This window comes from Mixophyes fleayi, chromosome 10 (assembly GCF_038048845.1).
Source record: "Mixophyes fleayi isolate aMixFle1 chromosome 10, aMixFle1.hap1, whole genome shotgun sequence".
Lineage (NCBI taxonomy): Eukaryota > Metazoa > Chordata > Amphibia > Anura > Limnodynastidae > Mixophyes > Mixophyes fleayi.
The window spans coordinates 12,985,999-12,997,147 of NC_134411.1; the positions used below are offsets into that span (position 1 = coordinate 12,985,999).

General features: G+C 40.5%; 1 protein-coding gene across 2 annotated transcripts in view; it reads left to right on the forward strand.

The window, feature by feature from the left end:
- The window catches only part of PKP3 (plakophilin 3), a 50,171-nt gene extending 40,629 nt beyond the window's left edge, over positions 1-9,542 (forward strand). For both annotated transcript variants that reach the window (XM_075187873.1, XM_075187872.1), the window contains 10 exons: positions 650-773; positions 889-1,093; positions 2,356-2,530; positions 3,097-3,214; positions 3,399-3,560; positions 4,220-4,405; positions 5,409-5,562; positions 5,854-6,046; positions 8,452-8,539; positions 8,658-9,542. In XM_075187873.1, the coding sequence (XP_075043974.1) occupies positions 650-773; positions 889-1,093; positions 2,356-2,530; positions 3,097-3,214; positions 3,399-3,560; positions 4,220-4,405; positions 5,409-5,562; positions 5,854-6,046; positions 8,452-8,539; positions 8,658-8,693 (1,441 nt within the window). In that variant the 3' untranslated portion in view covers positions 8,694-9,542. The remainder of the gene's footprint in view (positions 1-649; positions 774-888; positions 1,094-2,355; positions 2,531-3,096; positions 3,215-3,398; positions 3,561-4,219; positions 4,406-5,408; positions 5,563-5,853; positions 6,047-8,451; positions 8,540-8,657) is intronic.
- The last annotated feature ends 1,607 nt before the right edge of the window (positions 9,543-11,149 follow it).

The following is an 11,149-nucleotide window of genomic DNA, read 5'->3' on the forward strand; positions in this document are numbered from 1 at the left end:
GGCTGTAGTCACGGCATTAAGTCCCAGATCTGGGCATGCGCAGAGTTATTTTACGTACAATACTCTCAAAATCAGCAAATACGTGCCTTGATGAATCAGGCCTTTAGAATATAATACTCTTTATTTCCGTCATTCATTCCAGTTAAGGTGTCGTTCATATAAATAAATGTCAGGACTGTATCGGTAGTTTGTCGTAAAAAATGCCTTAAATTTTCCCACACGTTTTGTCTAATCTAGACATCTATAGGGGATAATATCTCTATTTTGCTTTGTTTTTGTCTGCCTTTTGTTGGGGGTGGGGATGTGCTTTGTGGTCCAATTAGCATAAATTGTTACATTGGTCCTTCGGTGTAACATGTTACATATTGATAAATGTCCACACAAACCGTATACAAAACATTAAAACATTACAGGAATAAATAAGTTAAAATACGATTGCAAATTAATATCAATAATTCATTAAATCTAATACATAAAACTAGAGATATCGGATCCATATTCTTCTTAAGATTAGTTCTGAGAAGAAAAGGACAGTAATGGTTATTTCATTTGGTCTAATTAGATTGAAATGAATTAAAGAGACAGTTACTTTATATATAGATAAGATACAGTGATGTCACTAATGAAGGCCTTCCACGTTGACATTCAGGTTTGATGACATAGACATGCCGACAGCTGTGAAATATTTAATGGCCAGCGATCCCAACCTACAGGTCCTAGGAGCGGCTTTCATACAGCATCGATGCTACAGTGATACAGAAGCCAAAAAACAAGTGAGTCTTAAGGTTAAATGCATTTTGAACAACAGTTTAAATACCTATAACATGTCTGACCTCCTTCCAGATCCCATAACTTACTGATCGACCTCTTATGCTATATATTTTCTAGGCTCGTTCCTTACAGGCAATTCCCAAACTGGTAAAACTGTTTAATCACTCAAACCAAGAAGTGCAGCGACATGCCACAGGAGCAATGCGCAATCTGATCTATGACAGTCCTGAGAACAAGATGGCTCTGGTGGAGGAGAATGGTGTGTATGAGCTTCTACAGGCTCTAAAAACACAAGACGATGAACTGAGGAAAAATGTAACTGGTAGGTTCTGTTTTTGTTTTGTTTTTTTGTTTTTTTTGTTTTCATTTTCGGTGCTACATGTCTGTACAATTGCTCGAAGCCTTACTCAGAAATCATAGATTTCTCCTGCCATAACCCATTTAACGTTTCTTTAACGCAGTCCCCATAGATTAATATGTGGACTGCCAAGTTCTGCAATGCATAAAGCTTTGTAAAGCGATCTATACAAAAAGGGATACACAAAGTTCTTTGGGAGAAAAAAAACATTGATACATTTCAGATTCTGACCTAAAAATCAATAACCGCAACGTAAATGCATTAGACTCAGCTGTAACTTATGTTTGGGTTCAGCAGAAACGACTTTAATGCTGACTTACAGGTAAAGTACATCTAGGGCTCACACAGGCTTTGAGGCAGAGGTATTCAGATACCAGGTATTCAGGTATAGTAAGGGATCTATGTATTAAAGTGAAATTTCCATAGCAAAATGTATGAAGGGTTTCTGACAGGAGAAATCAAAGATGCTTGCCTGTGAAAATACCTACTAAACAGCTCCCAGCAGTCTGATTAGAGAATAGTTCCAGCCATTCACCAGGCAGTGTGTGTAGGGACATCTAACCATTCTGATTGGTGGATGACACTAGCCATTTATCAGTCAGCATGCTTGGAGCTTTCCACTTGATATGACCAGTAATTGTCACTGCCAGACCGTTCATGGCTGACTTTATAATAAAACACTACCGGAACTGCTGGGGAGCATACTCTGGCTGCCAGGCAAGGCCATGAGCTGTGTGGCTTGCTCCAAGACTGTATAAAGCAGTGTTGGCTAACCTGTGACACTCCAGGTGTTGTGAAACTACAAGTCCCAGCATGCTTTGCCAATATAAAGCAGTTTATTGCTGGAAGAGTATGCTGGGACTTGTAGTTTCACAACATCTGGAGTGTCACAGGTTAGCCAACACTGGTATAAAGTGTACTGATCCAGGGGGCAGATGTCCACTAGGCAGTGAAAATGAAGAGTCAGGATAAATATTAAAGAACCGCAGTCACTTGTGAAAATTGTTTCCCAGCAAGTTTGGGTGCTGTAGAGTACACATCACAAAAGCATTTGGAGGTGGGTATTATCGACACTTCAGGGCTTAATGGAAGGTAATACTATATTTTAACATAAGGAAAGTGGTTATTATGGAAAGCTTAAATGAGTGGATTGTGATGGATAAGCCCAGGCGGCAAAAGGTTGCAGCACCTCAAGTATAATATTTGTTTTTTATTCTACTCTTCAGGCATTTTATGGAACTTGTCATCAAGTGATAACCTAAAAACACGGTTGGCACGGGACACTCTAGGTCCTCTAACAGATCGGGTGCTAACTCCACTCTCTGGATCTTCAGGATCTGCACTGATCCAACAGAATGCATCGGAGGCTGAGATATTCTACAACGCCACAGGCTTCCTCAGGTACCGGATCAAAGCTCTGCAGGATTATTTAGATTGACCTAATATTGTCCAAATATGAGGTTTGAGTTCACTAGTGAGCTTCAAAAAGATTGCTGCTCGATAAAATCCTATAATGACCATATATCGGTCAATAAAGCACAATATAGCACACAAAAGGTAGATAGGACAACAAACCCTTTTCACATTAAAAGACAGAAATAAACACCATAAAAATAATAGTGAATCCTATTTGTACAAGATAAAATGTCATATAATTCAATAAAATTGCAAAAATAACAGAATCCACATAGAACTATTTTTTTTGGTCTTTGACATGGTGTGGGATCTTTCTACTTATCACAAAATATAAGTATTCTTATTCCTTATTAATCTATGTGAAAAGCGTAGCGCTTGATCTGTTGTCCATCTTCTCTTTGTATGACTTAATATTGTGTCCAGAGAGACTATGAAATGATAATTTGTAAATGGGTGGGTTGTTAAAGCCATTTGATAGTGAAAAAGCATCTACATTCTAGGTTAAATGTAAAATTATCTCTCTGTGTTCTTTGTTATCCTCTGTCTTGTAGGAACCTAAGCTCAGCCAGTGAGGACACCCGTCAGAAGATGCGTGAATGTCCTGGTCTTCTGGACTCCTTGGTTGGCTACACAAACCAAACTTTACAGGCTGCCAAATATGAAGACAAGGTGAGAATCCAATATCTGCAAGGTGGGGTAAAGAACGTTTTATAAATAAACAAAAACTAACCACCCTCTAGAGGCCCTTGATGCAAATAATAATTGTACATATAATGCCTACTTCGAGCAACGCTCTATAGTATATGGTTAGCAGAGCTGGTTATTTTCATAAAATGTAACAATTCCTTTCTAGAGTGTGGAAAACGCAGTATGTGTACTGAGGAACCTGTCTTACCGTCTGTATGATGAGATGCCGCCTTCTTGCTTGCAAAGGCTGGAAGGAACCCAGAGGGGGCAAAATGCAGCAGGAGATACAGTGGGCTGCTTCACCCCTCAGAGCCGCAAACTCAAAGAGGTAAATCCTACAAAACGTTCACAAATGGGGAGAATGGTTTGGTCACAAATGACACTGTGTTTCACCTTGTATGTGTTGAGCCTTTTTGTCTTGCTTATCCAGTGGAACAGTTATATTTTCACTCTGTATTGCTGATTACGAACAAACTCTAATTTATTGCTTCTTGAAGCCACAAAATACTTCGTTTTATTATAAAAACCGCTATAATGTTGTCCTTTTTTTTGGGATTATTTTCAAGCAGAAGTGCCTTAGGGTTTGTGAATGAGTGGAAGTTTTTGTTTTGTGATGGGAGCTATCAGTTGACCAATGCATTAAGATGCCCCCACAGTCTACACCACGTTGACATTTATAGATTGAACCAATGAGACTCTCCATTCATTAGACACTAGTGACAACTTCCCCACAAAATGTAATACCTTTACCATGAATTGCTTATGGTGAATTAACTTCACCTTCTTTATCGATTTTTTTTTTTTTTTTTTTTTTTTTACTTTTTTTCATTTATTTTTTCTTTCCTTCTTTCTTTTTTTTTTCTCCCAGACTTCAAAAAGTTTTTATTTTTTATCGCAGAAAGCACTTTAGCTCATTTGATTTGCTGAATTGTAGTCCCTCTCTCAACTGCATGGTCTAAGCTTGTACCCTTTACTTCCCCCCCACAGAAACAACAGGGCACAGACCTTGCTATATTTGCCGAGATCTCAAAGGATCCGAAGGGAATGGAGTTACTGTGGCACCCGCAGATTGTCGGTCTGTATAATCGGATACTACAGCAGTGTGAACTAAACAGACATACCACAGAGGCGGCAGCGGGAGCTCTGCAGAACATCACAGCCGGGGACCGCAGAGTAAGTAACGCTTGTGTCCTGTGACGACGATCCATATATGCAGCGCTATTTGTTTCATAGTGAGGCGAGCTTGTATCTTATTCTGTAATAGTGGATCATATAGTAGAACGCATCTAAAGGGTATGAGATATAGGAAGAGGTGCCAAATACCACATCCAGTGGTTAGAAATAAGGTAGACGATGTATGGTGCAGCACGGTGGCTCAGTGGTTAGCACTTCTGCCTCACAGTACTGGGGTCATAAGTTCAATTCCCAACCATGGCCTTAACTGTGTGGAGTTTGTATGTTCTCCCGGTGGTTGCGTGGGTTTCCTCCCACACTCCAAAAACATACTAGTATTATTATTATTATTATTATTATTATTATTATTATTATTATTATTATTATTATTATTATTATTATTATTATTATTATTATTATTATTATTATTATTATTATTATTATTATTATTATTATCATCCTTTATTTGTTGGGCGCCACAGGGTTTCCGCAGCGCCTTGCATAGCACGAACAGTAGACCATACAGGGTAAAACATTACAGAACAATAATGTAATTACCAATGCTTCAGAAACTCCGGGCAGACAAATGGAGAGAGGGCGGAGCAGAAGAGCCGTTATGGAGACAGGAGGGGAGAGGGGCCCTGCTCATGCGAGCTTACATCCTAAAGGAGGGTGGACAAAACAGGCACAAAGGGAGGCAGTGGTGCAAGGGAGAAAAAGGGACCAGGGGGGAGAACAAGCAGAGTGGATGAGGGGTTAAGTGGATGGTAGGTTAGTTGGCTGCTATCAAATTGACCCTAGTCTCTCTGTCTGTCTGTGTGTATGTTAGGGAATTTAGACTGTAAGCTCCAATGGGGCAGGGACTGATGTGAGCGAGTTCTCTGTACAACGCTACAGAATTAGTGGCGCTATATAAATAAATGATAAGGATTGAAAACTATTCCTTCTCCTGGAAGCTCAATATATGATAACTATATATCCAAATGGTGTGCTTGTTTAACAGTGGGCAGCTGTGCTGAGCGGGGTGGCGTTGGAGCAGGAGCGTATTCTAAACCCAGTTCTGGATCGCTTGAGGACTACAGATCACAGCCAACTACGGTCTCTCACAGGCCTTATCCGCAACCTGTCTAGACATGCCAAAAATAAGGATGAGATGTGTGAGTTCCTAGTTGACACTCCCCTATCTTCACTCATAAGTTATCACTTTCTAGAGTTTCTAAGTTTTTCATTTTACTTATTCTACCTCCCTCAGCTGTGTAAAGCCAACGTGTTGGTTTCTGTAGAAGACATTTTATGAAATAATAGGGGGAAGTCTGAGAATTAAAGTTCACACTTTTCTTGTTTCAGTCAATTGTAGTTTCACATCAGGCGTGTCCGCGCTCATGCGGAGTGAAGGGGTCAGTATGTTGGTTTCTAATCATGTTTTCTATCTCTTCTCTCGCTATCAGCCACCAAGCTAGTGAGCCACCTTCTGGAGAAACTCCCCGCTGAGGGAGGAGTCAAGAGCCCTCCTGCTGAGGTCATAGTAAATATCATTGCTGTGCTCAATAACCTGACGGTAGCTGGACCCCTCGCAGCCAGAGATATTGTATACTTCAACGGACTTGGCAAACTTATGTACATCAAGAGGAAGAGAGACAGGTAAGTGGAGGCAACAGAGTGAGGGAGGAACCCTCCTTTAGGGGGTCACTATGCAGCCAATAAATGGAGCGTTTTGTTTGGTTCTGGATTTGTGGATGGACCACACAGACTCTGGTCTGTGGCAGCATTAAAGCAGGGTTGGCGCTCTGTAAAGTATAAATACATAATTAATTTCCAAATTAAATCATAAAGAAGCATTTTGTACTCATTGAGCAATCATTTAACCAGGCGATTAAAAAGAACTGTAATTATACAATTTTATTTTTTACAAATGGGGTGCAGTAGGGGTTTAAATCATGGAGAACTGTGATGTTTGGGTGAAGGTGGTTATGGGGGACGTATAAATCTGGGCCTGGCTGTCCAAAGTACGTAGCGCGATTATAGGCCAAAAGTAGGTTTTAGTATTTACAGTTTGTTTATATGGTGTTGCATGGTGTACACTGTGACTTATGTATACTAGTGGCCTATTCACTTCTCTGTTTACGTGTGTGATGAATGAAAATGGCAAATTTTAGTTTTATGCTATTCAGATCTAGTTACTTTCGCTTGCAAACAATTAATTATTTCCTGACTCTGCTTGCCACACTTTGGGTGGATAAAAAGATTTGAGAACAAATGTACATTTCCTTAAGCCAAACTTCTTGGGTGGCATCTACCAAAATATGGGTAGATCATTGGGCAGCATACCTACTCCAAGAAATCCTCAAACAGTCCCAGCACTAGACAGCCTGTATGGGTTCCACCTGTCCTATTGGAAATCCGCATACAGGCTGGTAAGCACAGGGCTGTGGCCTCTATGGAAAGAGAAACCGCAAAACAAAAATGTATCCTCTTACTCCCAGAGACTATGGGCCCTGTGCTGAAAAGTGCTGGCACTCGTCTTGGGCCCATGTAGAGTTTGGGTCTCCTAGGGGCTTATTCAATTAGTTTTCATGATCACAGCATCACGCGGCCGCGTACATAAAGTGCAGTTACAGTACCGCCACATTGCAAATTTTCCTTTGCGATCCTATGGGGTACGAAGGGAAATCTGCGGTATAGTGGTATTGGGAAGGAGGCAAGCGCGATCCCGGAAGCTAATTGCCATTCCAAGGGGCATATTCAACTTTACCACCTCATTAGTCCCAATGTAATTTAATCAAAGACTCCTACCCATTCTACCAATGGGGTATAAATAAGTAAGTAAAACACAGACATATATTTAATGTAAAACTTAAATGAAATACTCGTCAACTCCTAATTCAACACTTTATTGCAGAATCAAATCTTCGTTCTCTATCTGTAATTCACTGGGAAATCCAATGGGAAATTCTTATGTCATTGTAATCCAGTAGGAAGTTGATGCAACTGCTTGCTACAAGTGCCCGTCGCTAAAGAATAATCCTTATCAAAAGCCTTTTCACACACTGGCCGCTTGTGATTGTGTAGTGGCCAAAAGAAGCACTGGTCAAAAGTCACTCAGTGCTGGGCGGTCATAGCAAGCGGTTGCATCAGAATTTATGGTTTCTTCTTTCTTTCTCACACTGGATTACAAAAATCAAAGGATTACCCATTAGATTACAACAGAAGAATGAAAAGAGAAGATATCATTTTATATTAAAGTGGTGAGCAAGAGGTTTCTCTTAGTGTTTTCTTCATTTAATTTTTATTTTAAAATGTGTGCATACTGCAACATTAGCTCCACAATAGCTATAAATATAAACCATAGGCGCACACCCTAATGCACTAGAAATGTAGAGCCAATAAAGTTGTAAATGATATAGAAACGTGTACATTTTATATTAAAATCCACATGATGTTTAAACATATACCAGTTACATAAAAATACATTAACAATATAGAGGAGACATGAGAAGAACTGGTAAGGACTATATTTGTTTCTGGTCAAATTCTCAGCATTCCAAACTCCGTACTCGCCTTGCAGTGTCCGGTGAGCAGCCACTTCCATAGAATTGGGTGATACTGGATAAGTGGAACTTTGAGCATGACAAGAGGCGCTATTGTCGCATAAGCGAAAACTCCCATTTCTTATGCCAGTTTAAATTGTCCACTATATTGGAAAATAAACCCCCCAAATATTAGGAATAACAAGTGGAAGGGAGAACATTGGAATCATAATACGCTCAAAAGCAATTAATTTAAATGGGTGATGAAAGAGCTACAGCATCAGGAAACAAGCTTACAAATAGTTCTGTATTGGAATACAGTTAACACTTTTGAGGGTTTGTAAGTGGTAGGTAGGGTTACTGGTAAGTGCACTTGTAGGTAACAGTGCTGCTGATTTTAAGAAGTAAAAAGTTTGATAGGGGCCGGCCGATCCTGGCACAGATTATTAGTACTTGATTGGGGTTACAAGGACTTACTTGCTTAAGGAGAAATTAATGATTAATGTCTCTCCTCTCCAGTGCGGACAGTGAGAAGTCCTCCCGAGCGGCTGCCAGCCTCCTCACTAACATGTGGCAGTACAGCAAACTCCACCGTGACTTCAAAGCGGTAAGTAATCGCGTTGATGAACCCTACAGGCCGTCTCTATTTTACCCCACAATGTCCATCATGTCGGGTGCCAAACAAACCTGTACCCTTACAACACCTTGTCAATCTTCTTTCACAGAAGGGATACCGGAAGGAAGACTTCCTCAGCCCATGATGCGGTGTCTACCGACTACACTAGTGTCTGCTTCTCATCTTTTATCAGAGGATCGCAAAGAAAGCACTGAATAATTGAGTACTTCCCCAGCCCTTAACCGCACTCCCCTGTGCAAACGCAGTGTTTGCAGAGGGCAGTGTATGTAGCTAGATAGTTTAATAAATAGATACATGCATGTGTGCTTGTATTTTTTAACAAAAAAAAAAAAGGAAAAATAAATGAAAACTAATGTATGGGTTTGAATGTACAGCATAAATGTCTGTCTGGGTTTATATATTTAATACACGCAAACACATACATACTAGTTAGAAATAAGCTGTGCTTTTCTAGTTCATGTTAAACTACAGTGCCCAGTATGCCATGCTACCCACGTTCAGCAATAGTTAGAGACCCAATGGTTAATTGTCCCTGAATGTTTTCTCTACATAGCTATGGCAGTCTCAGGGATTTTGTCCACCAGTCCGTTAGTCTCCTAAGATGGGAGACCATTTCCGGGAGCGCTGTGCTTGGTATTTTCACAGGAGGACTGTATTTTAAATTAAATATTATAAAATGCTTAATAGCGGTTTACAACAGTTAGAATGAATAAACCCTAGTGTGAGTGTGTGTGTGTGGATTTGGGCAGCCGCGGGTTAGTTCAGCATTACCTTCCCTTTACTCCATTGTATTTTTGCTAATGAGAACACACTGTGTAGTTTTTGAAATACATTTATTTTGTTTTGTTTTTTAACTCTCAGGGGAGCATTCCTGTGTGTGCCCATGCTCAAATGTGCCTTGTTTCTTCCTGTATCACCCTTGTAAAGTATAGTGCAGTTTCGGTAAAACAAAATAAACTTTTGGATTGTGAAATTGATGTCACGAAGTTCATTATCTCCCGCAAACATGATTTTACCTGGATGGTGAAAGGGTTAAGTAGGGAAATTGTAGGTATATTACAGCCTCTACATTCCAGGGTGGAGGTGGGATCTTCTCATGCATTCCATGTCTGTGCTGGGGCCTGCCCTGCATAAGAGATTTCTGGAGGTGAAGACTACATCAGACACGTGGATTCTTGTAGACCTTTAATATGTGGTATAAGAGGGGGAAATAATTTAAATTAAGGTCAGTGTATTTGGTGGTTGGTTGTCTGTCCTTTTTCCTAAACCAGTGGTGATAAACCACTCCAAACTCAAAATATGAATAATTTGCCACCTTATCAACCACTCCTCCCCACTAATTAATTTAAACTTTTTCCAATATACTGCATTGTTTGACCCTCATATATGTTTCATGTAACTAATGACAGTAGCAGGGTATTTGGGGTAACTTTATTGTAAGTGACAGATGTTTTAATTTTGCTTGAATAAACACCTTGTTTTACATGCGCATGTTATGTGAATTCTTCCTTATGTAATACATTACGGTTTTCCTTTTTAAGTGAACTGTGAAGGCTTTCTTTCTCACCTCTAGTGGACAGGGGCGGATCTAGAAAATGACTGTACCCGGGGCGATTTAGGGGGAGGGCGATTTAGGCCCCGCCCCTTTCTAACAGTTTTGGCTGCCGACGGCTGCACAGTATGTGCAGGTCCGTCCAGCCGTGACAGGCAGGGACAGCGTGCTGCCCGGCTGCTCTGATTGTGTTTTAAACACAGTCAGAGCAGCCGGGCAGCACACTGTCACGGCTGGACGGACCTGCACATACTGTGCAGCCGTCGGCAGCAAGTGTCTGCTAGGGGGGGCGATCGCCCCGATCGCCCACCCCTGGATCCGCCACTGGTAGTGGAGGAGTAAAATGTATTCACACGTCAAGGCTCCATAAATGTGTATAATTGTCTGGGGTTTTTTTTGTTTTTTTTCTTTTTCCAAATAGTGTACAAAATAAACGCCTTGATATTTCTACATACAATTTGAACAACTAATTTAGTTGAGTGCATGGAGTATATACACTATTCAAAACATCTTGGCAGTAATCAAATAACTATTTCTAGAACATTTGTTTCTTCATGGGGGACTGAATCACCAACATGATTTTGGGCAGCACAGTGGCTTAGTGGTTAGCACTTCTGCCTTACAGCACTGGGGTCATGAGTTTAATTCCCGACCATGGCCTTATCTGTGTGGAGTTTGTATGTTCTCCCAGTGTTTGCGTGGGTTTCCTCCGGGTGCTCTGGTTTCCTCCCACACTCCAAAAACATACTAATATGTTAATTGGCTGCTAACAAATTGACCCTAGTCTGTGTGTGTATGTTAGAGAATTTAGACTGTAAGCCCCAATGGGACAGGGACTGATGTGAGTGAGTTCTCTCTACAGCGCTGAATTAGTGGTGCTATATAAATAAATGGTAATAATAATAATGATTTTGATACTGCTCTTGTTCTGTAAAAATAGCTACAGCATCCACAAATACTTCTGTGACCTCACTGAGGCACTGGTGTGCTCTAGTGCTGCTGGCTTGTAAATTACATTCTCGTTCTCT